The 26,049-nt window shown below is 37.8% G+C and overlaps 6 protein-coding genes and 1 long non-coding RNA gene across 12 annotated transcripts; 3 read left to right on the top strand and 4 right to left on the bottom strand.

Moving 5' to 3' along the window:
- The first annotated feature begins 171 nt into the window (after window positions 1–171).
- LOC108841962 (uncharacterized) lies at window positions 172–2,625 on the top strand. The gene is made up of 8 exons (XM_018614751.2): window positions 172–329; window positions 529–724; window positions 1,076–1,138; window positions 1,279–1,418; window positions 1,525–1,562; window positions 1,652–1,697; window positions 2,049–2,213; window positions 2,321–2,625. The coding sequence occupies exons 1-8, from the start codon at window positions 209–211 to the stop codon at window positions 2,476–2,478; spliced, it is 927 nt and encodes a 308-aa protein (XP_018470253.2). The 5' UTR covers window positions 172–208; the 3' UTR covers window positions 2,479–2,625.
- Window positions 2,626–4,395: 1,770 nt separating this feature from the next.
- Window positions 4,396–5,271, bottom strand: LOC108841441 (uncharacterized). The gene is made up of 2 exons (XM_018614197.2): window positions 5,190–5,271; window positions 4,396–4,885 (listed from the first exon to the last, which is right to left on the bottom strand). The coding sequence occupies exons 1-2, from the start codon at window positions 5,246–5,248 to the stop codon at window positions 4,606–4,608; spliced, it is 339 nt and encodes a 112-aa protein (XP_018469699.1). The 5' UTR covers window positions 5,249–5,271; the 3' UTR covers window positions 4,396–4,605.
- An 8,421-nt stretch (window positions 5,272–13,692) lies between these two features.
- Window positions 13,693–15,787, top strand: LOC108843040 (uncharacterized). Of its 5 annotated transcripts, none has more exons than XM_018616125.2 (5): window positions 13,693–13,820; window positions 14,177–14,271; window positions 14,381–15,011; window positions 15,097–15,242; window positions 15,427–15,787. In XM_018616125.2, exons 2-5 carry the CDS (start codon window positions 14,194–14,196, stop codon window positions 15,595–15,597), a joined length of 1,026 nt encoding a protein of 341 aa, XP_018471627.1. In that variant the 5' UTR covers window positions 13,693–13,820; window positions 14,177–14,193; the 3' UTR covers window positions 15,598–15,787. The 5 variants fall into 5 exon arrangements, with proteins under 5 accessions (XP_018471627.1, XP_018471628.1, XP_056850942.1 ...); XM_018616126.2 differs by having other exon boundaries at window positions 13,694–13,820; window positions 14,185–14,271; window positions 15,106–15,242; XM_056994962.1 differs by having other exon boundaries at window positions 13,694–13,820; window positions 14,185–14,271; window positions 15,097–15,236.
- Window positions 15,651–17,778, bottom strand: LOC108843038 (protein trichome birefringence-like 31). Its single transcript, XM_018616121.2, has 4 exons — window positions 17,370–17,778; window positions 16,929–17,300; window positions 16,694–16,840; window positions 15,651–16,140 (listed from the first exon to the last, which is right to left on the bottom strand). The coding sequence occupies exons 1-4, from the start codon at window positions 17,732–17,734 to the stop codon at window positions 15,789–15,791; spliced, it is 1,236 nt and encodes a 411-aa protein (XP_018471623.2). The 5' UTR covers window positions 17,735–17,778; the 3' UTR covers window positions 15,651–15,788.
- Window positions 17,779–17,904: 126 nt separating this feature from the next.
- Window positions 17,905–19,773, bottom strand: LOC108843039 (transcription factor GTE3, chloroplastic). Its single transcript, XM_018616122.2, has 4 exons — window positions 18,587–19,773; window positions 18,456–18,501; window positions 18,286–18,369; window positions 17,905–18,196 (listed from the first exon to the last, which is right to left on the bottom strand). Exons 1-4 carry the CDS (start codon window positions 19,619–19,621, stop codon window positions 18,171–18,173), a joined length of 1,191 nt encoding a protein of 396 aa, XP_018471624.1. The 5' UTR covers window positions 19,622–19,773; the 3' UTR covers window positions 17,905–18,170.
- A 1,374-nt stretch (window positions 19,774–21,147) lies between these two features.
- LOC108831432 (putative RING-H2 finger protein ATL61) lies at window positions 21,148–21,741 on the top strand. The gene has a single exon (XM_018604982.1). It carries the CDS (start codon window positions 21,148–21,150, stop codon window positions 21,739–21,741), a length of 594 nt encoding a protein of 197 aa, XP_018460484.1.
- Window positions 21,742–23,647: 1,906 nt separating this feature from the next.
- Window positions 23,648–25,501, bottom strand: LOC108843042 (uncharacterized). Of its 2 annotated transcripts, XR_008938869.1 has the most exons (6): window positions 25,272–25,501; window positions 24,981–25,148; window positions 24,837–24,901; window positions 24,618–24,739; window positions 24,319–24,536; window positions 23,648–24,158 (listed from the first exon to the last, which is right to left on the bottom strand). It is a non-coding gene; the product is annotated as an uncharacterized LOC108843042 (long non-coding RNA). The 2 variants fall into 2 exon arrangements; XR_008938868.1 differs by having other exon boundaries at window positions 24,837–25,148.
- Between the last annotated feature and the right edge of the window lie 548 nt (window positions 25,502–26,049).

Genomic DNA, 26,049 nt, shown 5'->3' with positions numbered 1-26,049 from the left:
CTTTTAGTTGTCGTTAGCGAGAAATTGCAGTTAACGGGCTAGGCCTAGGGATGTTATTGTACGTTACTGCTCACTAAAAGCAACACAACTCGGCCCATAATTCTAATATGGGCCTAGCTAAGGCCCGTTACTTGAAACCGTATTTTCGAAATCGACCCGTTATTTGATGAAACTGTCGAGAGTTCTTTTTGTTTGAGTCTTGTCGGAGATGAAGATAGGGGCGGTTCGGGAGAGTTGGCTGGTACGGACTCCGGTAACTCCTCCGGCGATTCGCGCCTTAATTCACCGGAATGAAAAGCCGCAGCAGCTCGGGTTTGCTCTCTCGAAGAGTGAGCTAAGCTCTTCAGTTTTCATTTATAAAGTTTTTCTTAAAAAAACTTTTGTGTCAGTTTAGTAGTAGTGATTGTAGAAGATAAAGTTCAGTTCTTTCTTGCAAATATTTACAGTTTCCTTGTGGGTTTCATCTTGTTTAATTTCTAGATGGAGAGATTTGTCTGATAAAAAAACGGATTTTTGATTTTTCTGCAGGGTTGTCTCGTGGTGTGGTTATGGAGGTTCAGGGAGGGAGAGGATATGAGTCTCCCTGGCATGAGAAACCTTATGAAACTCTTCCCACTGGCAAAAAGGTTTACGTTGACGAATCAGATGTTGTAACGTTTCTTGATCCTCCCAAGGAGTTGATTCCATTGGACCCTACTTCATATAACCCAGCTGCTTATCTCTGGTTAGTCTGCTTGTGATTGATTTACTCTAAATCTGAAAGGCTTTGCATATATAAAGTAGTCACTATACTACACCAGTGTTATCTATATTAAATAGAAATGGAATTTGAGTAGGTATATGCTGCAGCTTCAGTTTGCTGTTCTTTTACACTTGTCTACGATGGATTGTTATAGTTAATATCTGGATAACTATTGATAGGTGTGTTGTATACTTGTATATCTCAAAGCAAGAGGATAAAATGACTCCATCAGTTTAAGTTATACTACCTCTAGTCATGCATTTAACTGCTAGTTTTCATTTGGCATCTTGTATAACAATAAGATAACTGTTTGATAGAGTTCAGACTGTGCAGGAAAAAGATTGAAGATATCCCTGAAGAGAGGCGCCACCGCTTGCTGCAATTTCTAGAGCCAAGGTTCTTCTTTCTGGAATTTTATCTATATGTATATATATAGCTTTTGAGTCTTGTGGTTTGTCATACGTCTCTTTGAAAATATTGCATGGAATGGATGAAACACTTTATGGAGTTTTCATGAGAGCTATGTATCTATGCAGGCTTATATCAAGAGCGTGGGAAATAGCAGGCTCTCGTTATGAAGATTCGAAATTAGCTAAAATGGCTGCATCAAAGTTGTTCACTACTGGAGGAGATGCGGAAGTGTCACTTGAATACTTTAACTGCCGAACAAGTAATGGTAAATAATCCATTCTTAGGTCTGATATATTCTCTCCACAAATTAAAAAAAAAATGGTTTTGTATGTTCTTGACAGCTTCTAAGATATTCTTCTCTTATTGTTTAGGTCCACTAATCATATCCTGGATAAAGTCCTTCAAGATGGTAAGTGAGGACTGATATCACCACTTCCATGCCTATTTCATTCAGCAGCATCTATCTTTCTTGACATAGTTTATTATGTTACTTGGTAGGCTGTGTTTTCCTCCAACAACGGCCAAATCTATGGGCGTGTTTGTGGTGAGTCCTTCTCCATTTAATGATTTTCTCAAAATATACATGTGAATCACTTTTCCATTTTCACTTGCTAGGAGTTTATTGCCAACACAGGTATAGTTAACTTTATGTGAAAATATACTTAACGATGGGCAGATCATGGATTAGCTAATCTTTGGAACTGATTTTGTTTAGATTTTTCTGTTCCTTTTTCCTTAGGCAGGGCTTGCATTTTAAGAGATTTAGAGATTTGTTTGCATCTTTGTAACTGTTTAAAAGCCTTTTTGCAAGTCATTATTACTATATATATATGTTTAATGACTGTCTGTTGCTATATATGTTTTAACTAATATCTCTAGAAATGTCATTATGCAGGTGGACCGATAGTCTCAACCCTTGCCAATGCTTTCAGCCCGCTTTACTTTGAGGTCACAGAAGCTGTGGAAGTAATGGCCACAGAAGAACCCTGCGACATAGCCTGCACATTTGGTGATGGGCTTCTTGCCATTGAAGATTACCCACAAGGGTTTCCTCGACCAGGTAAGATTCATTGCTTAGATTAGCCTTTTTCCATTTTTTCTTGCACACACATTGTATCTCAACTCATAGGTTTATATGTTTAATTTTTCGTTCATTTAATGTTGCAGCCAAGCATCCCTATCCGTTCGACGACAGTGTTGTCATATACATACGACATATAGGTCCTGGTGTATGCGTAGGACAGGCATGGCAAGAAGGTAAAGAACTGCAACAAGTTCCTCAAAGATTATGCTCCGACGTTCTTATGGTCAGACAGTACAGTTGAATTTTAAGGAGGCTTCTTTTTTTTTTTTGTTAATTTTAGATTGCAAAACTGTTTCATGTTGGCTTGAAGAGCCTTTTTTTTTCTGACAAAATAACTTGTATAAGAAGCTTTATCTTTGCGGTATAAAAGCAGAGGATTTACAACTTAGCTTATGAGAACTCTAGAATAGGACTTGATCATTGATCATGAGAACTCTCGTCTTTCCTTGCCTTACAAGTCATCATCAAAGTTGCCAATCCGGTAATAAATAGTCTGGGAACAATAAGAACAACTTTTAACTTGATTTTCTTAGCAGAAAAGAGAGACAAAAAACTTTTAACTTGATTCTGAATAACTTGAGAGTTGTGAAACTGTTATATGCTGGACCAGTGGTGCTTCAGAGATTATGAAATTCAACCACTTTATATGTATATAGTATACTAATGCTGGACCAGTGGTGCTTCAGAGATTATAAAATTCAACCACTTTATATGTATATAGTATACTAAATAGGAATCAGGTGACACTTTTAAATTGCAAACATTTTCAATCTTCGGAATAATAAAAGGTTATATTAAATCTGTAAATCACAAAAGCATATTGTAATACTGAACACAGTCCGACGAGAAAGAAAACACATACAAACAAGGAAGACATTACAAAAATAATAGCAAAGATAGAAAACACATAAGATCGAAATACTACACATAGGTAAACACCTGCAACGAATATCGAAATACTACACATAAGTAAACACCTGCAAAGAACTCATCATACCTCAGAACTGAACCGCTAGCAGGAAACAAGCGGCTGTCTCGAGGGAAGCGTGACAGACTTGACGGCGTCTGAGGTTCTTGCGGCTCCAGTCGGACTTAGTGATCAAGGCATCCAGCACGAACGAGAAACATAAAGATCTTCTCCTACATGGATTGCACATAAAGATCTGAGTTGTGTTGTAGAAGCTTAACTTCATGGTGACAGTTCCAAATCCCAGCGAATGTGACAAAAGAAGAACACAGCAGGGAGCCTATATATTTCTAGTATTATGCTTTGAATGGTAACAACATAATAAGCAGTATAGATAAAGCGAATGAGATAATATGGTACAGTTTGAGTACGGTTTTTGAAACTATGGAATATTAGCAGTTAAATAAAAAAGCGGCACATAATAAAATGTAAATGGTAAAAAAAGAAATATAATGCCAAAACCAATAGTAGAATGATAAATGTTTCTATTTTGTATTACATATACTATATATTTATATTAAAATAACACTTTAATAATAAATGAAAATTAGATTTAATCTATTTAAACCTAACTATTTATATTTAATAAAATTAAAAAATGAAATGAAAAAGTTTGATATGAAAAAATAACTTAACAAACTCACCTAATTAGTCTCAGGTGCGTTTCATCTTATTTTATATATATTTTTAAGTATGTGTTTTTTTTTTGTAAACTATTTTTTAAGTATGTGTTGTGTGTGAAATATGATGAATGGTAACACAAACTAAAATCTGAGTGTGTTTAGTGGCTTTTTGGATGTTAAAGAAAAAGAGCCATTTGTTCAAAGCCAACATGCATGGGTCTTGTCTAAAGTCATGTCTTTTCTATTTTTTTCTGAAGTCATGTTTTTTTGAAAGAAAGAAAGAAAGAAATAACATGCTTGTTTCTTGTCTGATTGTAGTAGCTAATCCTGTGGTTTTCTAAGACAATGACTAGTTTTGGTCCCACGTTCAACTTCATTCTTATTCTCTTTGTTAACTACTTGTAAGTTCCAATTTTAATGCAGAAAGATTAATTTTATTCGGATAAGGCTTGACACTAAACAAAGCCTTACTTAGTTAGTCTGTAGAAGGGTGATCAGCAAACAAATTCATGAAAACATGCATAAAGCAGCAGTTACTTGCTGCATGCATTGGTACTTAAATTAATTCATTTAATTACTACCATCATCATTATTCATTATCATTGATTATATGACTATACATACATATCCACACTTATACACACAGATATGTATGATACAACACAGAACAGTATAGTAAAGTTTGTCCCCCCCCCCTCTCCTTACAACAATAATTAGACTTAGATATCGAGAACAGTAGTGCTATCATGGTGAGATCGAGATGATAGGAAAGTAAGGATCAAAAGAACCAGTTAACTAGCTCGTCCACATGGCTACCAGCTGGAGGAGGAGGCACATCTTGCATCACCTTCTCTTGTCCCTTTGGATAGTATATTCCCGTGGTTTCATGTGGGACCCAACTACTCTCTGACGATGTTGACGTCGTCTCTCCGGCCACGGAGAAACCTCTCATCGTCTTCATCTCGGCCTCTCGGACGCTGGCGCCATCACTCTTCACCGACTCCCTCACTATGTCTTGTGACCCGCTCTTCTTGTGGATAGATTTCCTAAGCATCGGTCTGTATATGTAATTGCATGTGTATAAATACAAGTTAGATAACACAATGTGTGTATCAGAAAAAAAAAGATAACACAATGCATTTATTAGTATGGAGTCAGTGGCGGAGCCAGCATAATCAATTAGAGGGGTCAATTTCTTTATAAGCATCTATATATTACATGGGTCAATGAATTAAAATGGTGATAGTTTTCAATTTTTTTCTTCAAAATACATGTAAAAAAATTTGTTTCCTAAAAATCACATGGGTCAAGTGACCACTGTGCTAAAGCACTGTCTCCGCCACTGTATGGAGTCAGACTTACTTGACGAAAATGGTGTTCACGGTTTGCGCACCACGAGACGAGAAGCTGGAAGTTGCCATGTCAAACTCTCTATAATCTCTTAAAATAATCACTACAAGAAAACACGCTGATACTGAGGGACTTTTTCCTCGCTATTTCGTCGGAATAAGCGTATTCCGACGAAATACCGAGGAAAACGTCCCTCGAAAAAATCTCCTCGAAATTTCATTTTCCCTCGAAATTTCCTCGAAAATTTGTGACGGAATTTCGAGGAAACATAATTCCGAGGATATTTAGAGGACTGCCCTTCGTCGAAGAGGTCCTCGGAATATATTGAGGAACAATTCCCTCGATATGTACCGAGGATTATACCGAGGGAAAACACCTACGAAAGTTTTCGAGGAAACAGTTTCGTCGGAAATTTCCGAGGGACTATTTCCTCGAAAATTTCGAGGACCAGTTTTCCTCGGAATATTTCGAGGGACTGTTTCCTCGAAAATTTTCGAGGAAAGCAGCCCTCGAAAATTTTCGAGGAAACCTTCCCTCGGAATATTCCGAGGAACACATCCCTCGGTATATACCGAGGACAGCTGTTCCTCGGAATATTTTGAATATTTTTTTTTTTAATAATTGTTTTTTTAAAAAAAAATATTTAAATTCGAAAATATAAAATTAAAATTTAAATTGAAAACATATTATTTAAAATTCAAAGTCATACAAACGAAAAGAAAACATTTAGAGTTTCTGAAAGAAATTAAACTACGGGGTTTGGAAGTCCGGGTCTGGCATGGTCGGGAAGTCCACGTTGGCGTTCGGGTTCATGCTCCTCATCATCGCCATCATTTGCTCGTTCAGCTTCCTCTGTGCCTCCCAGCCCGCCTCTTGACTCGCCACCATGGACTCCAGCGCAGATATGCGAGCATCCTTGTCCCTCATCTGGCTTAGAAGGACTTCTTGATCAACATAGGACGGTGGTGGTGCAGAAGCAGACGGAACCGAGGGAGACCGACGAGCCAAACCGAACAAACGGCCCTTCTTCTTTGGAACCGACTGAAAAAAAAAGTGTCAAATTTAAATAATATAAAAATGGATTGAACTTTAAAAAATGAACTTACCGCTTCAACGATTTGGTTGATCCGAACCCGAGGCAAGCCGGTCGATCCCGTCGAATCGTCATCCTCGGTTTGAAGCTGAGACACTTCCTGTTCCATCTGACTGTCGATGAGGGTGACCACATCCCTCACAACACCATCATCAATCTCGCCGGTCTTCTTGTTGGTATACGCCGTCTTTATTAGGCGGAGATGATCAACCGGCTCCCCCTCATTTTCTTCCGCCTTGAAAAAAACATAAATTAAACAAACATTAGTAATTAAAAGAAATGCACAAAAAAATATTAGAATCTTAAATAATATAATAAAAACCGACAAGCTTACCAAGCGATCCCCCAGACTGGCTAAAGATTGAGCACCCAAGTTATGGACGTACATGCCCTTCCCCTTACGGTCGCTCTTGCGGTTGGTGGAGTTGGTGGAAGAAGTTGCTCTCACTTCGTTCTTACTCCAATGCACACTCAACTCCTGCCAGACCGTCGGGTCCATCCCCTTTGGAACCTTTAAAAAAAAAATTGTTAAATAAATAAAAAAATATTTTAAAAAATTAAAAAAATTGTATCATAAATAAAAACGAACCTTGTTTATTTCCCACTTCTTCTTCCACGAGTGCATCTGCTTCCCATAGTTGTCCATAACTTTATGGACGAAGTGGTAATAGATAAACAACGTATCATCGGCATTCCAGTTGAATTGTTGCTGAAAATAAAACACAATTATTAGAAAATTAATATTAAAAATGAAAAAAATAAGTAAAAAATAAGTAAAAAATAGAATACTTACCGCAAACTGTTGAAACCACATATGCTGCTTCTCGAGAGGGAAGTCGGTGAAAGTCGGATGTCCATTGTCGAGGGACGAGTACATCATACTGTTGATCCATCCGCTGATCCCGTTCCTGGATCGGTCAAACCTAATAAAAAGAATTAATTATTTTAGAATTAATTATTTTAAATGAATCAAATTTTAATGAAAAAAAAATAGGTTTAATTACCATGTCTGACCCTGTCCACGTGGATACTGAGTGAGATATGGAAGATGGTCACGACCCGGCTGTCGAACAAACTCCGCAACTCTCAGAAGTGCCGGATGAGCAGGAGCAGGAGCAGGAGTGGGTGCCACACCGGGAGCGGGAGGAGAATGAGAGGGAAATGGAGAAGGAGATGTCTGGTAGGAGCTGTACGGCGATGCGGAACCCGAAATGGAGCCGCTCCCCGAACCACCACGACCACGACGCTGTCGAGAGCGGGTATGTTCCTCTTGAGACCTTTATATAAATAAATTTTATTTAATATATACAATTATTTATTTAATTTGTTAATATATTAAAATTGTTTAATAATTACTAAAAAAATTTAATATATTAAAAATTGTTTAATAATTACAAAAAAATAGTTTTAATATATTAAAAATAGTTTTAATATTTTAAAAATTGTTTAATAAATAAAAAAATAGTTTTAATATATAAAAATAGTTTTAATATATAAAAATAGTTTTAAAATCAAAAAACGTTTTAAAAATCAAAAAAACGTTTTAAAAATCAAAAAAACGTTTTAAAAATCAAAAAAACGTTTTAAAAATTCAAAAAATTGTTTTAAAATCAAAAAAACGTTTTATAAAATCAAAAAAACGTTTTAAAAAATCAAAAACACAAAATAAATCAAAAAAAAAATATACCAACAATCCAAACAACAATCCAAACATGCAAATCCTAAACTATCCATTCAATCCTAGAATTTTCTATCTAACAACCTAAATTTCGAGATCTATGAAGAGAAGAATAGAAGAGATATGAACTTACATGGGAAGAGAGGAGAGGAAGAGAGGAGAGGAAGGAGGCCGAGAGGAAGAGAGGAGAGGAGAGGAGAGGAGATCCGTCGAGGAAGAGAGGAGAGGAGAGGAGAAGGAGAGGAGCCGCGAGGAAGAGAGAGGAGAGGAGAAGGAGTAGCCGCGCGAGAGGAAGAGAGGAAGATCGAGAGAAGAGAAATGGGGAAGAAAAGAATGAAAACCTAATTTATGAGGGGTCCGACGGACAGGGTCCGTCGAAATTTCCTCGAAATTCTTAATGTGGTCGTCGAAATTTCCTCGAAATTTTCTTGTTGTCGGCTAGGGTTTCCTGGTTAATGAAAAACAGTCCGAGGAAAACCTTCCTCGAAATTTCCTCACAATATTGTGAGGAAATTTCGAGGAAAGAGGGTTTGGGGTTTTGAAAACATCGATTTTTTTCCCCTATGTCATTTCTTATACAAATGTAATTCATAATAATGAGGTTTCTTTGTATAGATGATCATAAATAATGAAATAACACAATTACAAAAATTATTGTAAGTATTTCCTTTAACGTTTATTAAAACGTATAAGTGTTTATCTCATGTTGTGTGGTTTTCGTCTCAATCCGCAAAACATTGTTTTCGGGTTAAAACCCTAAAGTTGGACTTTATAATCTGGCTAAGACACTTAATGAAGGTTATATACGTGTTATTCAATCCGCAAAACGTTGTTTTCGGTTTAAAACCCCCTGTTCCTCGAAATTCCGTCGAAATATTGTGAGGGAATTTCGAGGAACTACCAAAAATTGGCCAGGTCCTCGAAATTTCCTCGAAATATTTCGACGGAATTTCGAGGAAAACCAAAAAATTTGTAATCCCTCGAAATTTCCTCGAAATATTTCGAGGGTATTTCGACGAAACAAGGTGTTTTAAATCAAACCCCTAAAATTATCTTGGTCGTCGAAATTTCCTCGAAATATTTCGAGGAAATTTCGACGATCTAGGTGTTTTTTATCAAACCCCTAAACCGTTAAGGGTTATTCCGAGGAAATTTCGAGGAAACCCTAACTTCCCTCGAAATTTCCTCGAAATTAGTAAAAAAAAAAAAAAAAAAAAAACTACTCTGATTCCGACTCATCATCAGCAGATGAATCTGAATCTGGATCTTGGTGAAACTCTCCAATAACTGGTTCATCCTATGCGTGAACGACGGCTTCCTCTGCGAAGTCGGTGAAATCTACTACAAGGCCAACTCCTGCTACATCTTCTTCTGCACTTAAGTTACTGGATGTGATTGGTTGTAGTGGGTCTTCCAGCTCAGAACTCCCCTGAACTCGGCCTCTCGGGTTGAGTCTGGTAACAGTAACCCATGGATCATCTCTGTTCCTTATCCGGGGGTACTTGATATAACAAACCTGTAACATTTTAAAATTTTTTAGTACAAGTTTAAATTATTACAGATGATGACCAATAACTTACCTGATCGGCCTGAGAAGCAAGAATGAAAGGATCATAATATTGCAGCTTTCGTCTCGAATTAACTGATGTAACACCAAATGCATCTGTTCTCACACCTTGATCTGGAGTGATGTCGTGCCAATCACAATAGAAAACAGTACAGCGCAATCCAAGCAGGCCTAAATACTTGATTTCCAAAATCTCATGTATGTGTCCGTAGTATACATCATCTCCCGATGCAGAACAAACGCCAGCATCATAGGTCGTACGCGAACGTTTCGTCTTTTCAGTTGTGAATGCATATCCTCGAGTACAAAATCTCGGATATGACTTCACAACATAGTTTGGTCCAACCACCATTTCGCGTATCCAATCGTCAAATGTTTCACCTCTGGCCAAACCAGCAAACACCTATTAATAGCACATATATATGAGTATAAATATGTGATAAATATTTTTTTAATTTCTATAAATATGTGATAAATGATTTTTTAATTTGTTTAAGGCACTCACATAAGTAAACATCCATCCAGCAAATTCTTTTTGCTTCATTTCTTCTAGTTCTGCCTCTGTAGCGTATCTATATTCGAACCGCTTTTCTGCCATGAAAATCCTGTGAAGACAAAAAATGTAATTAATTAAGATATAAATGTTAATTTGTTAAAATAAAATTTTGTAAGATAATAAACTTACCTCTCATATTGAAGAACATCTTCGCAGTTGGTGAGCAAATATGTTTCCAAATGACTGCGCTCCTGCTCAGTAAGTCGACGGTCCTTTGATTTTCCGCTAAGTCGTCCAACATCTGTGAAAATGTCAGGAACCGTAACATGGTATGTTGCCCGTTCGCCTCTATCATCATGCCGTGCAGGTCTTCTGTTTTTGGTCTGAACTTCTGCTGGAAAGTAGTACTCAGCAAAGTTTGAAATTTCTTTATTGATCATCTGTGCGACTATAGAACCTTCCACCCTACTTAGATTTTTCACCATCTTCTTCAAATGAAACATATACCGCTCATACAGATACATCCATCTATACTGCACAGGACCACCAAGTTCCAATTCTCTTGCCAGGTGAATAACAAGATGCTCCATAACATCAAAAAATGAGGGAGGAAATATCTTCTCAAGGTTGCACTGAATCACGGCTATGTTAGTCTTCAGATTTTCAATACCTTCAAGAGTCAATGATCTGGCGCATAAATCGCGGAAGAAAGCACTTATCCCTGCTATTGCTTCATGAACATTTCGTGGTAATAGTTCCTTGAAAGCAAACGGAAGTAAGCGCTGCATCAACACATGACAATCGTGACTTTTTAAACCAATAAACTTTCCTTCCTTTCTGTCGATACAGTTACGCAAATTAGATGCATAACCGTCTGGAAACTCCACATCGTTTGAAATCCAATCGAAGAACGCATTTTTTCCCTCTGCATCAAGTCGGTATATGGGAAAAGGAGCCCTACCATTCCCATCAACATGAAGTTCTGAACGATCACATATATCACCTAAATCCAGTCTTGACTTCAAATTATCCTTTGTTTTACCTTGAACGTTAAGGATCGTGTTCATGAGGTTGTCAAAAAAGTTCTTCTCAATATGCATGACATCTAAATTATGCTTTAGCAAATGATCCTCCCAGTATGGCAGATCCCAGAATATACTTTTTTGTGCCAGTTATGTAGGTTTCCAACAGCATCTACCGGAAAACGCGCATGTCCACCGATGTCTGGCGTCCTTTCTGCACCAAAATCTCTTAGTTGTGTCTTCAAACTTTTCCCACTAATTTCCGCAGGTGGACTGTCAAACACCTTCTTGTTCTTAGTAAACAAATTCCTACTCCTACGATATGGATGATCAGGTGGTAGGAATCTCCTGTGACAGTCAAACCAACACATTTTCCTTCCGTGTTTTAGTTGGAAAGCATCAGTGTTATTTTGACAATATGGACATGATAGCCTTCCATGCGTTGTCCATCCAGATAACATACCATATGCTGGAAAATCACTTATTGTCCACATTAGTACTGCCCGCATTTGAAAGTTTTCTTTACACGAAATATCGTATGTTTCAGCACCTTGAGCCCATAGTTGTTGCAACTCATATATTAGTGGCTGAAGAAACACATCAAGTGATCTCTTAGGATGCTCTGGTCCGGGAACGAGAATGGAGAGAAACAAAAACTCTCGTCGCAAGCACAAGTTTGGGGGTAAGTTGTATGGTGTAACAATGACTGGCCATAGAGAATATTGTCTTCCACTCTTCCCATACGGGCTGAAACCATCAGTACATAATCCAAGGTAGACATTTCTTCTCTCATACGCAAAGTCGGGATACTTTGATTGGAAATGTTTCCACACTTTTGCATCTGAAGGATGTCTAATCTCACCATCTGTTGAGTGCTCCGCATGCCATCTCATTCGTTGCGCTGTGCATTCTGAAAGATACAACCTCTGCAACCTTTCCGTCAAAGGCAAATACCACATCCTTTTATATGGCACTGGAACTCTTCCACTAGTATCTTTATAACGAGGCTTCCCACAAAATTTGCATGTAGTCCGCTGATCATCCACCCTCCAATAAATCATGCAGTTATCGCGGCATACATCTATTACCTGATAAGATAAACCAACCCCAGCTACGAGTTTTTGAACCTCGTAGTATGAACCTGGAGCTACATTATCCTCAGGTAGAATACCTTTAACAAAATTAGCTATCGCATCCACACAGTCTTCAGCCAAGTTATAATCTGTTTTAATGCCCATCAGTCTCATAGCAGATGATAAAGCTGAATGACCATCTCTGCAACCTTCGTACAATGGTTGCTTTCCAGCATCCAACATTTCATAAAATCTCCTAGCTTCTGCATTGGGTAAATCTTCCCTTCTAAAATGATCATTTATCATCTGCTCAGTACCTACACCATAATCTACATCCGCCCTAATTGGTTCTTCTAATCTAACCGCCGGCTGAGGTTCGCTAGTACTACCAAGTTCATAATCAGTTTCCCCATGATGATACCAAATTTTGTAACTTCGTGTAAACCCACTCAATAATAGATGAGTCCAAACATCCCACTCTTTAATAACTTTTCTATTTTTACAATTAGAGCAAGGACATCTTAACTTACCTGTTTCTGCTTCCGGTTGTTTGCGAGCTACCCTCATGAACTCGATTATACCTTGATTGTATTCTTCCGTAAGCAATCTCGTGTCCGGATCCAAATGAGGTCGATCCATCCAAGAACGAAAATAATTTGAAGAAGACATGTTTTTTTGGAATCAAATTCGTGAGACTAGGAGAGAAGAAGAAAAGAAATGGAGTGAATGAAGAGGAAGAGGGGTGGCTGTGTTTATAGATGAAATCCTCCCGGCATACTGAGGAAATATCGAGGAAATTTCGAGGGAAACAGACATTTCCTCGAAATTTCCTCGAAATTGTTTAAATCCCCCAACGGCTTTCCCAACGGCTCTCTAACGGCTACAAGATGTCGTCGAAATATTAGAAATATCCGTCGATTTTTTCCGACGACCCTGGTTTCCTCGGTATCCCCTCGAAAATTACAGAGGAAGTTGGTGTTCCTCGAAATTTCCTCAAAAAATAGTGAGGAAATTTCGAGGAAACCCTATTTCTTGGTTTCCTCGGTATTTCCTCGATATTTTGTCCGAAATTTCCGAGGAACTCATTTTCCCTCGGTATTTCCCTCAGAATCTGCGTGTTTTCTTGTATTGAATGTGTATGATAATAGTCGGATATTGTTAAAAGTATAGAATATAATGTGTGTCTGTGTTGTGAGATCAGTTGCATTTATATATACACGCATCATCATCAAATGTGAATGGAACTTATGCATACATAAAAATAAAACAATATTGGAGTGGGGTAGAATCCATACTCACTTCTACCGATGTAGATTATGGCCAGACCCATGCCTCTCTTTGGCCATCTCCTCCACGTGGCATCATCCACTTCTTCTAATTCTGTATCCTTCCTCTAAACACATATACGTAAGCATACACATAACAAGCACATTAAGTTATGCTTTTCTTATAATCTAAACCCATTAACAACACTCAAGAGAAGCGTTAGCCCATGCATAGCCCATTTATGGCCCGAATAAATATCCACTTGGTTAAATAATAAATATAAAACGAAAAAAAAAAATCTTAAACCCACCCTTAAAAATCTTAATATTATATAATAAAGATTTTATATAATTGTTGTGTGATGATAATGATGATTCTGTTCAAGTTTTTACTCGTTTGATCATAATAATAAGCTATGTTGTAGTCGTCTCCTCGTTACTTTCTCAAGGTAAATTCTTCATCTCTTTCCTTATTTTTTTCTCAATCTATGTTTTACTTTGGAGTTTAGGGTTTGTCTCTTTCCGCTCTGTTCATCCAAAAGTTTCCTTTTTTATGTAACTCGATGCGTCTTTGAGTTTCTCTGTATCAGAGATCTTCATGCTTTGATCACTAAACTCGAGAGAGTTTTTACTTATTTACTCTTCTTCTCCGAGGAAAAAATTGCTAAATTACTGTTTTTGAGTTGTTTCTAAGTTGGGAATTCTCCTTTTGTTGTTGTTTGATCGTCTTTCCTTATTGGGATGATGTTGTTTCCTAACCAAAGTTTGTACCTTTTTGTGTGTTTTTGTTGCTGTTACTGCATAGTTTTGTAGTGTAAAACAATGGGTCCAGCATGGTTTGGTAAAATCTACAACAAGCTTGAAACTATACTTGTGGAGGTGGACACTTTCACTTCACAGGTACTCTCTTCTCTGAGATTCCATTGTTTATTGTTGTCAAATTCGGTTCAGTCTAATGAAAATGATGTTAAAGAGTAATAATGAGTGATTGTTTCTTATATTTGGACAGAGCACTCTTTGTTTAAATTCAGGTGATCCTTCTGGATGGGAATCTGTAAGATTTGATCCAGATGAGTCCGGAGAGGACCCTTCTTCTGATTTGCAGCAACACCATGACCGGCTCGGTTTACCGAGGTGTGACAGTCCTTCTGATCCACCATCGCATCAGAACTTTGACGTTTCAGGATATGTAGGGGTTGAGGATTTACAAGTTGAAGAGGATATATTGAAGGAGGATTTGTCAGTCTCCTCCTCCTCTTCCTCGTCGTCTGATGGAGAAACACTCTCTGGAGCTTCATTGATTCAAGAGTACTGTGCTGGTAATCTCACATCAGCTACTAGACATGGCGATGAGGAGTCTCAGATCAGTAACACTTTAACTCCTCAGAAATTTTCTGCTAATAAAGTGGGAAATGTAGAAGAAGTTAAGGTTGAATCGTTCAGAGATTATGTTTCCACAGAATCTCAGTCTACTACTCAAAGCTCGGGAGAAAGTTTTGGGACTGTAATAGAACGTAATGATGATCCAGATACGCTTGGGATCTCTATAGATGATTCAAATCTAAATCAAACCGAAACAAAGAGTTCAGATGCGTCTGTTCAAGATAATGTGGCAGACATGAGATACTCTAATGAGGAGGGTTAGTGCTTCACTTACCCTTTACTCAGTTCTGGTTATGCTATTGTTTCATGTGCAACTCTTTTTTTTTTTTTTAATTTCTGTAGATGATTCAGATGATGTGATTAATGGCAAATTTGATGCTGCTCCACTGGATACCAAAGCATTATCATTTCGAGAAGAGCCCTCCTGTGTTGACGACAATGCACTCTATGCACTCCATGTCAGGACCAAGAAGCTCAGATCGGTAAAGGTGGTTACTTACTTTCTCGTAGATAATATGTCTGTTGTGATAAACCTGAACCTATTGCAGTTCATTCTGACTGGTTTTAATTTGGCTTCCATCATCCTTCTTCTGAAAAACTTAGCATTACCTCAAAAGGAAGCATTTACTTATCTCTCATTGCCTAACTTTTACCTTTTTTTATCACAATCAGAGAAAGATCTTGGATGCTTTAGCTACAAAAAGAATAAGAGAGAAGGAGTATGAGCAGCTTGCAATTTGGTTTGGAGATGCAGATATGGGTTCTGATCTGGTCAAAGAAGCCATAGACTCCAAAAGCTCACAGGTACTTGAATCAGAAGATTCCCAATGGGAGCTATTGTGAGAGTCATGCTCACATCATTTTGTACTAGTTTAAACCAAGCCTTTGTATAATAGTGAGTTTCCTTTTGCTTTATTAAAAACATAAACGAGCTAATCTGCTCTGAGATGCAAACTTTTTTCACAATGAATAACCAAAACTTCATCCTATCTAAAAAAAACCATTAATGGTAAAAACTTCATGTTCTTCAGAAGTTAATTTCGATGACTGCGCAGCAAATATGCATAGAGAATCTCGTTCCATGTATCAGGAACTCCAGGCAAGCACCAGTGTATGCAATCTCCATAGTTTTTAGGATCAGCTCTCTGTTCCTTCGTCAAAAGCTTCCCTCTCCTTTCTCCATACACAGTCGTGTGTCCGTCTTTCCTGTATTCTGATAGCTGCGTGATGTTCAGGAGCGTTGCTTTGTCTCCAACTCTGCTTAGAACATCACCAACTATCTTCATGATGTCTTGGTTTGATCCTGTGCCCCAGTATGATGGTTTGTCTATTGGATATAACTCGTTATAACAGGTTCCATCGCTCCCTGGATTCCACTCCCAGCTCCTGCCAAGTTCACACACCCAAATCATTCTCCATGTGTTTGGAAACTGAAAAATGTTTGCTCTGTCGTCTATAATCTGTATAGCTTTTGAAACCTTCTATGTTTTTGTTTTAGTTTTGAAGGAACATACTAGCCCTTCCCGTATGAATTGAACCGAACCAAAATTTTCAGTTCTCGGTTCAGTTTCAGTTTTGAGATCAGTTTAGTTTGGAAAGCTTTCCGAAAATATTTCGATTTCGATTCCGTTTTTGGTTAGTTTAGTGTGTAAAGAGAAAAAACAAACAAGTTATCTGAAATTAACCAAAATAAATCAAAACCGAATTTACTAAATTTAATCGAAACCATCTGAGCTGTTTAAATAGATGTACTAAAATCTAACCAAAACAAGAAAAATAGGTTAATTTCAGAAAAAAAATAAAACCGACATTAACCGAAAACTGAACTGAATTTATAGGTTTACTTAGGTGGGATTGTGGTCGAACCGAACTAACCAAAACCGAAAATACCCGATCCAAACTAACCGAAAATACACGAAACCGCAGGACTAGAACATACCATAGGTGAGTTGGAGACATGCTTGTGAAGAAAACTCTTTGCTTCACTGGATTGATCTTCGTCTCTAACCACTTGGCCCATGTTTCCAACGCTATTCTATAAGCAGTCGTCACATTATACTCTTGGACTTTACTAGTATCTCCCCACCTGCATATATAGATACAAAAATAATTTTTCATTCTATGCGCTCAAATGCAAAGCAACTTTGATAAAGCTTATGCGTTATTCAGCTTACGTTGCATTGATCTTAGGTTGATGCATCCACCAAACATAACTCTCAAAGACTAGAACATCAACACCTTCCCAGCTCTTGCTATGTTTCTCAATGGCGTCGAGGTTAACCAACCTTTTGTGTACTGTATGATTAGTTGCATGATCTGAAATCGATTCCACTATGAAAGGTGCCCAGTAATACTCAATAGACACATTGTATTCCTCCGCTCTGAAGATCTTCGTAGGAGGAACCCTGTGGAAAGACTTCTTGTTGTCAGGTATTACTGATTGTACCATACAGATCATTGACTCGAACGTGCTTCTCTGCACTGAGTCTCCTATGAACATCAGTCTTTTGTCTCTCAACACGTCCAAAAGTTTCAAAGCATCGAACCTGAAAACATCACAAGAGATTGTTTAAGTCACTACTCAATCAACACATGCCTCTTTTTTTCTTTCATACCTGGGCAAGTCACATGAGCTAGGTTGCCATCTCCAGTTCTGGTAAGAAGAATCAGGCCGTCCGTTCCGTTGACACGTTGTTTGTTTGACCAAATAAGGACAGCTCTTCTCGGTGTAAAGCGGGTACGAGACGTTGTCCCAAACCCATTGTCCTTCAAAGACGTTGCAGCTCTCATCAAGCTGATCCTCTTTGGTGACAAACACTGCAGGTTTCTGTCTGAAGCCATAGAGGTTGAATATCCGGCTCTTGTTGCTCTTGAGTTCATCAAGGATCCATCTCGCGGATCCTATGACTAGAAGACTAACAAGCACAAGCTGGAAGATGGATTGATTCATCCGCGAATCTGCAGATGTTTGTTTCGACATTTTTTAAAACAGACTAAATGGAACAGACTGTTGAGGTCTTGAATCCATGTTGGGTAACTTTACATACAAGCATGGCTTTTGTTCCTGCAACCACCAGTTGGTGAACTTTTCTACATTAGGTAGCATGTCTTTTTTGTCTATCAGTTTGTTTCAAATAATGATGATATGAATAAAAGAACATCCAAGATGACAAAACAAATAAGAAGTGTACATAACAAGCCTGTTCAAATTGATGACAAGGCCAAAACAAAACACTTGAGATGTTGTTCACTTTTATGTACAGTTAACAAGAACACTAATAATACAGAAACAATCTGATGTGGAGGACGCTGGAACAAAAAAGCAACCTAGGTTTGCTACTGAGAGAGATGCACCAAGTTTGAAACTGACAACACCAAGGCTCTCCCACCTATGCTAAATACTTTCACAGTCTTGGTTAGTTACCAGTATCACTGTCAGAATCTGCATAAGGAAAGAGGAGTGTAAGTAAACTGGTTTGGAAACGCAATGCTGATAAGGGAGAAGAAGAGTAGACAAGTTTCAACATTTACCACTAGAAGAGCCTGATCCACTACTACTACTAGAACTACTTGATCCACCAGCATTTACTTGACGAACTGGAGATGCCACATGACCTAAAATGTCAAAAACAAGATTAAAGTAGAGTTATTCCAGTGAGGCTAAAAGAGACTAATCTAGTACTTAAGAACTGAAATCTCACCTGATTCTGTAACTTTCGTCGATACAGGGCCAGTTACTAGAGTGTTCTGTGAACACAAAAGAAGAAACATGATATCATTAGAGTCTAGATAAAAGCAGAGAACTGAATGACAATTAGTTACTTGCACTCACAGGTTCTTGGACACTCTCGTGAACAGATTCACCTTCTCTTTCTGATCCCAATCCACCCTCTTCCTTTTTCTTACTCAAGCTCTCCTTATATCCTGTCACAAACCTATAAAGCTCCCAAAGCGTTTCGAGGTCAAGACTATCAATATCCAACTCAATCTCATCGTCTTGTTGTTCAAGTTCCGGTGTCCTCTTCTTTATAATCTCAACAACTTCCTCTAGCTTATCAAAAGGCAAATCCTGAAGGTCTTCACTAAGTCTCCGCTTCTCCTCAAACGTCAAGTCCCTATCCTCTTCTTCACGCTTCTCAGGGGAAACGGTTAGAGCTGCAGGCTCCACCGCGTTTGTCATAGACTCTGCTCTCTCCAAAGTCCTATCCTCAACCACTATAGGAGGAGGAGCTCGTTCTTGTTGACTACTATTAAGAGACTGATACTGTGTTTGAAGCGGGGCCCACTTCTCTTCAAACATGTTCAACAAAAACTCAGCCATACGATGAACCTCATGCCCCACAGGGTTATACAGCAACGCATTGTTAAAAGTAAGCCTCACATCCTCAGCAAACTCCAAGGGAGACTCGTACTTATTACTCAACCTACTCTTAACCGTCCCTAAATCCATAGGCTTCTTAACAATCGTGTGGTAATCATGTAAACCGGATTTAACCGCATCAACCGGGGTATTGAAAATCCACCCAAACTTGTGCTTCATCAGCTTCGAAAGCAAGCCACCGCAGCTCTTCAAAACCTGAGCTTTACCTTTGTCGGAACAACCTCCTCCCTTCTTCTTGTCGAGGCGGTTGATAAAGGTCCTGACTTTTTCGAGCTCGGACGTTAGTTTCCGCTTCAAGTTGCGAGCTTCGAGCTTCGAGATTGAGTTCAGACTTATCTTCATCTTATCTTCCGACATAAGTGGATTCGACGGAAACGACGACGGCGGCCTCTCCGATCTCGCCGACGCCGTCGTGGGTTTCGTTCTTTTGTTGCTGATTTCGCTCCGTTTGTGCTTTGCCTTCGGAGCTATAGCACCAGACGCCATCGCCTCGTTGACGGTTTATCTAATTGTGGGAAAATTAGGGTTTTTTTAGGGTTTATTACGCACGGTGGCGATTTTGGGGATTCGAAAGCAAGGAATCGAAGATCGGTGTGAGGTAATCAGAAAGGGGTTTAGGTTAGGTCAGGTTAGGATCGTGATTGGATTGCAGCAACGGAACTAACCCTAGGAAGCGATTGTGAGTAAGACGCACGCGCTTTAGCTCCCACGCGCGTAAAAGACCCCGAGAAACTAGGGGAATTAGGGCTGGGTAAAAAATCCGAACCCGAAAAACCAAACCGAACCCGATCCGAAAAAGTAGCACCGAACCCGAACCGAAATTGATTAAATATCCGAACGGGTTCAAAATTTTGGTATTTAAAGAACCGAAACCGAACCCGATCCGAACCGAAATATTTTGGGTACCCGAATGTATCCGAAATAAATTTATATACTTAAATATATACATTATTTTTATATATAATGTATATTAAAAATATTAAAAATATATAAGATACCTTTAAGTTCTCCAAAATACTCGGAAAATATATGCAAATAGTCAAAAGTAAATGTTTAAAATAGCTAAAGTATACTGAAAACACCAAAATAGTTAATATCTATTGATTCTTTATCCAAATATTCAAAGAAAACCAATTTATATGTTAAATTAAGGTATTTTGAGATATATGTTATGAAAATTTATATGTAATATATTATCTTTCTTATAGATTTTGAAAATTTAAAGTATATAATGAATTTTGAAAATTTAAAAATATTTTAAATGGGTTATCCGAACCCGAACCGAACCCGCAAAGATCCGAACCGAACCCGAACCGAAATTTAGAAATATCCGAATGGGGCTGAAATCTTTGACCCCGAAAACCCGAGATCCGAATGGACTGAACCGAAACCCGAATGGGTACCCGAACGCCCAGCCCTAAGGGGAATGATATACATGTGTAAAGTGTGACGCGCGGTAATAAGTAATAACGCTTACGTGTCTCTCTGATGAATGCTGAACCGGAATTAACCGAGTCGAAATTTTCGACATGTATGTCCCGGTTTAGTCGAAATTGATCGTAGAAAGGAATGGCATGTAAAACTTGCTAACCCATGTGACAACTCAATTGAAAATCGAATTCCGATATAAAATTCCGAGAAATATCTGATATCTGAGAAATATATTGTTTTAAACAATATATTTCGGAATTCGATTATTAACCGAAATATCAGAGTGTAGTTTATGGTTATGGTTTAGTTAAAATATGGAAATTTTGCTTTTTTTTTCTTTTACCTTTTTACCTTTTTGATAAGTAAATAAGGAAATTACTTACTTTTTCCTTTTTGATTTATTCAGGTTTAGTAAAGTTTTCCTTTAATTTAACGAACAATGGTAAGATCACTTAACCTATAAATACATGTAATGTATGTCCACGAAAACAAATCAAAATCATTACGCGACTTCTTCTCACTCAAGTTTTAGTATCCTTCCACCTTCAGCTATTCTGAATAAGAAACACATAAATTCGAAGATGAGCGACATTATGGAGATACTTATTAGTGCTATCTGTATGCTTTTTCTTGGCTTCGAGTATTGGGTTGTTTATCATCGTGGTGACAAGAATGCCCACAGAGTTTTTTTGGTTGGTATCGTTCTGGGTGCTTCCCTTGAACTCCTTGGACTACTACTGTCTGGCGCCTATAAAGATTACTTTGTTGATAATGATGATGATGATGATGCCAACAATGATCATGGTTTGGGTGCCAGCGGTGACCGTGTTATCATCAACATCACGGAGTTGGCCAGTGTTAGCCGCTCCATCCTCATCCGATCAATCCCCGTCGTTGGTTTTAGCCCTCGGAAATTCGAGGACGGCGTCGAGTGCGTCGTTTGCCTCTCTGAGCTCGAAGAAGGAGACAAAGCCAAGCTCTTGCCGAGCTGTAAACACTGGTTTCACGCCCACTGCATCGACGCTTGGCTTGAGTCGCACGCTACTTGTCCTATCTGCAGAACGAGAGTGCGCCTGTTCAAAACTAACGAACCAAGTTCCCGCAGCAATCTAACTTGTTCTTATGAGCGTTCAGCAGATGTGACGTCGGAGGTTGTAATAGACATCCCGACATGATGACATATAACTTGAGCAAGAAGTTAACGTGGCCATCTCCATGAAGACCAAATCAATTGTTCAGAAGCTTTAGTTTCAATATTGCCTTTTATTTAGTGGGATTGTATTTACTTAACGTGGCCCACTCACGTAGTAGTTAGTTTAATTCTTTTAATAATTTTGTATCTAAGCATGAGTTGAAGTTAAATGAAAAGAGAAGACAAATATTGCCGTAAACTTTTCTTTAAGAACCAAAGTGTTCTTGTATTGATCAACATTGATTTCCCTATAACTGGGACCTATCATTACATTACTAGTCATTTGTTTAATTTCAACTCTAGAGTTGATACAAACAGAGGCACAGTACTCAACTCAGGATTCTCTGGTATATACTAGCTTCTTCAAATAAACCAGGTACTGCCAATAAAATGGTTTGTATATTCTTACTAGAATTTTAGTTTATATTGATAAAATTCCTGTATAAACACCAAAATATAAGACAGAACTATTAGCTGTAGTCCACCAAGAAACAGATATCTTATGATTTGGATCGTGATTGGAGCGGTGTAGCAGAAGATCGAAGCCATGGTAAAGGGGGAAATGCAGATAAGAAAGTGACGTGATCAGGAGAGAACACTTCCACACTTCCACACATTTGTCTATCGTTTGCCTTCTCCAGAGGCACATTCTGACCGGATCCAATTCCGTTGAAATTTAAAACTTCTCTAGATGCAACAGAGCTCGTTTTTGTGAGAACCAAGAGTTTAAAGTGTTTGTCAAAGTCACATGTTAAGGTGACAATCTGCAAACTTTTGTGGTAGACATCCCGACATGATGAGATATAACTTGAGCAGGAAGTTAACGTGGCCATCTCCATGAAGACCAAATCAATTGTTCAAAAGCTTTTTAGTTTCAATATTGCCTTTTATTTAGTGGGATTGTATTTCCTTAACGTGACCCACTCACGTAGTACTTAGTTTAGTTCTTTGAATAATTTTGTATTTAAGCATGACTGCATGAGTTTGGAGTTAAATGAAAGGGGAAGAGAAAATTGCAGTAAACTTTTCTTTAAGAACCAAAGTGTTCTTGTTTTGATCAACATTGATTTCGCTATAACTGGGACCTGTCATTACATTACTAGTCACTTTTTTTTTAATCTCAACACACTCGAGAGTTGATAGTACAAATTGAGGCACAATATTCAATTCAGGATTCTCTGGTATATACTAGCTTCTTCAAATAAACCAGGTACTGCCAACAAAATTAATGGTTTGTATATTCTTACTAGAATTTTAGTTAATACTAGGGTCGGCCCGCCATACGGGCGGGATATAATTTACTTGTGATCTAGATTTTTTTTTTTTGTATGATTTTGTCGTTTTGTTTTAGATCTGCATTTGAACGAAATGTATATGATAATGATTTTGTTTTTATGAAATTTCAGGTGAAAAAATTATACGTGATAAGATATATTTTGTTTGTTTACAATAGTTGTTTATGTTGTCTAAAAAAGTGATAGTTGTTTTTACATAAACATATGTGGTTGATATGTTAAGAGGGCTTCGAATGGTTCTTCAAATGATTTGCTTTTACAAAAATTTATGTGATTTGTAATATTTTGGATTTGGAATGATTAGGTTGTGGATAACCCATTTTTATTAAGAGAGTAATTACTTTATTTTATTTACTCTTATTTGTTTTTATCAAATTATTGTGTATTACGGTACTCGATCAGACTTTACAATTATTTACTTTAATCTTCCCTATTACAATTGAATTATGTTAGTTATATTAATTTGAATTCTTTTTCCTTTTTACATTTTCCACTTTAGGACAAAGTCTAGCTTAAAGTAAAAAAAAAAACTACAACTGTTTATTGTAATAGTGGTGTTTGTCGTTGCTATATATTTCCTTTCTGTTTCCAAAATGATACCAAAACAATACGAAACCCAAAAAAAATCAGGTTAACAAAAAAGTTTCATAACCACAACATAAATACTAAAATTACCAGCTGTACCAATTATACTTCAACAAACGAAAACCAGAGCTGATTAACTAAAAAGTTGCAAGACAACTACATTATTCAGTGAAGGGTAAAAACTCAGGAAGCAGAAATGGAATTAAGAAATTTTTGGCCAGATTCATTGTCTCTATAGGTTGAGTGATCAGGACCCTTTATAGTTTGGACCCTTCTCAGCACCCGTTGTTTACTCCTTCGTGTTCACCAGTGTATCAGTTTGCAGAGAATTTGGTTCGGACACTTCTGAACAGCCTTCGATTGCTGCAGCAGCATCACACCTGTTGGTGTTTTCTGGACCAATGTTGTTTACAATTGGGTTTGAGTGCACGGAGAGATTAACAGCACCTCATCATCTGGATGGTTCCGCCACCCTACCAACAAAGCCTGTGTGAGTAAACCCATTAGTCCAGATTGCTCCCTGCATATATTAAAGAGCCAACAATGGATTACGAAAATCATGAATTTACTTAACAAAGTTGGAAGTATGGAATTGACTGAAAGTAGAAGAAAAAGAAAAACAAAGTAAGATAATAAATCTTTGTTTTTTCATGCTGAAATCAAAGACCAAGGTTGATTACCTATGGAAAGAGATGATTAACAGTGGTTAGATATATGATATTATTTCGTTCTGGTAGAGAAAGAATGTTGGCAATAAATTAACGGGAAAGACTTTAGAAGAGGCTTCTTCTTAAGCTTGGTTTGGTTTTAATGTCACATGTCCGTCATCTTTAAGAGTAATGGCTCTCTCAGAATCGTTGATAACATGCAAATCAGGTCTCATGGTATCAAGCATAACCTAAAGAACCCAAAAGGACTCTCAACAGCATATGCATGAAAAAATCAAATCCAATGATCAAAACAGAAGATGAAAACATACATCAATTTTCAGATTATCATGTGTCTCATGGTGATAATCAGCGTCATCCCCAAGATAAATCGAATAAAGCCACTGTTAGGACCTAGATCTTCGACGATCTTAAACAACGCATCAAAGAAACTCTGGGAAAATACATCAAAAGAGACATGATTCATATTGTTATTTGTGTAAAAATAGTTGATGCAGACATATGAAGACTGCAAGAGATGAAACATTAACCTCTACGTCATCATTGTATTCTAGCTTCCCCTTCAGCTTTGACACTTCTTCGTCCATTTTGGGTGCTTATATAAAAATACAGTAGTTAAAGCTGTTCTCAATAGCATTATATTCCAAGGTAATCTAAGAAAAAAAATACAATACCTTCAGAAGCTCAAAAGAAGAAGCAATGTATAATCATAATTCATGAGAAAAGCATCCAGATTTGGTTAATTGACATCTCAAGCTCCTGGTCAATATTTGATTACCTTTATGAATCGTGAACGATGCCAATATCTGGAGATCAAATAACATCAAGCAAGACCATTTCGTCTGAAATAGGAAATAGCATAAACAATATTATACTTATGTGTATGTTTCCTTGTTTTGATCGTATCGAAGCTTATTTAAGCAGATCCGACCAGAAGATACATAAAAATGCTCCATCTTACTCACTTGCTTCGTGTCTCTATATCTCGACTTCTCCGTCACTCTTCATCTCAACATCTCTGTCACTTACTCTGTTGTTTTCAATCTCGTTCTCTCTATTTCTTACTCCAGCGCTCTCCCTGTCGATTTCTCAAATGTGAGAGACAATTGGTTCAGAAATAAGCCAACAAAAACAATCAAACCAGAAGGCTCCGTAAATCAGAATTATAAGGGAGAGGAAAGCTAAGAATCGATCGTGTTCTCTGGTTCTCGCTGGGCCGAAATCTATTACACCCGACGAAGCCCACGAACGAAATCTCTAAATGAAACAATGCACTTCAAAGTTACCAGACGCGTGGCAGCTTGTGAGAACACTAATTTCCTAGGTGGATGCTGATGTGTCACCAGGATAGATACAACCTTTCTTTATAGTAATAGATTTGATAAGATAAGAAAGTAACGTGTTCAGGAGAGAACACTTCCACACTCCTCCGTTAAGGAGATAATTTGTCTATCTTTTGCCTTCTCCATGAGAGGCACATTCTGTCTGGATCCAGTTCCGTTGAAATTTAACACTGCTCTAGATTCAACAGAGCTCATTTTGGTGAAAACCAAGAGTTTAAAGTGTTTGTTAAAGTCACATGTTAAGGTGACAATCTGCAAGTTAGAAGATCTTGAAGTGTGTTTGGAATCTTCTGCGATTTCATCCGCAAGTGGCTCCTTCAAAATTCATTTTTAACACCTTGTCAAGCTTCTCAAAGCTTGTGTACCTATCAAGCTTTAGATGTTGTGTTGCTGTAGCCAT

This window comes from Raphanus sativus, chromosome 2, assembly GCF_000801105.2.
Source record: "Raphanus sativus cultivar WK10039 chromosome 2, ASM80110v3, whole genome shotgun sequence".
NCBI lineage: Eukaryota > Viridiplantae > Streptophyta > Magnoliopsida > Brassicales > Brassicaceae > Raphanus > Raphanus sativus.
This window is presented reverse-complemented; position numbering and strand designations above follow the sequence as displayed.

Coding starts and splice junctions, on each gene's coding strand:
- LOC108841962 (XM_018614751.2), top strand. CDS start 209: ATGAAGATAGGGGCGGTTCGGGAGAGTTGGCTGGTACGGACTCCGGTA. Junction 725..1,075: donor AACCCAGCTGCTTATCTCTG/GTTAGTCTGCTT, acceptor CAGACTGTGCAG/GAAAAAGATTGAAGATATCC. Junction 1,419..1,524: donor TAACTGCCGAACAAGTAATG/GTAAATAATCCA, acceptor CTTATTGTTTAG/GTCCACTAATCATATCCTGG.
- LOC108843038 (XM_018616121.2), bottom strand. CDS start 17,734: ATGTCGAAACAAACATCTGCAGATTCGCGGATGAATCAATCCATCTTC. Junction 17,301..17,369: donor AGCTCATGTGACTTGCCCAG/GTATGAAAGAAA, acceptor TGATGTTTTCAG/GTTCGATGCTTTGAAACTTT. Junction 16,841..16,928: donor CAACCTAAGATCAATGCAAC/GTAAGCTGAATA, acceptor CTATATATGCAG/GTGGGGAGATACTAGTAAAG.
- LOC108831432 (XM_018604982.1), top strand. CDS start 21,148: ATGAGCGACATTATGGAGATACTTATTAGTGCTATCTGTATGCTTTTT.
- LOC108841441 (XM_018614197.2), bottom strand. CDS start 5,248: ATGGCAACTTCCAGCTTCTCGTCTCGTGGTGCGCAAACCGTGAACACC. Junction 4,886..5,189: donor GTGAACACCATTTTCGTCAA/GTAAGTCTGACT, acceptor TTACATATACAG/ACCGATGCTTAGGAAATCTA.
- LOC108843040 (XM_018616125.2), top strand. CDS start 14,194: ATGGGTCCAGCATGGTTTGGTAAAATCTACAACAAGCTTGAAACTATA. Junction 15,012..15,096: donor GAGATACTCTAATGAGGAGG/GTTAGTGCTTCA, acceptor TAATTTCTGTAG/ATGATTCAGATGATGTGATT. Junction 15,243..15,426: donor AGAAGCTCAGATCGGTAAAG/GTGGTTACTTAC, acceptor TATCACAATCAG/AGAAAGATCTTGGATGCTTT.
- LOC108843039 (XM_018616122.2), bottom strand. CDS start 19,621: ATGGCGTCTGGTGCTATAGCTCCGAAGGCAAAGCACAAACGGAGCGAA. Junction 18,502..18,586: donor ACGAGAGTGTCCAAGAACCT/GTGAGTGCAAGT, acceptor TTGTGTTCACAG/AACACTCTAGTAACTGGCCC. Junction 18,370..18,455: donor GACGAAAGTTACAGAATCAG/GTGAGATTTCAG, acceptor TTGACATTTTAG/GTCATGTGGCATCTCCAGTT.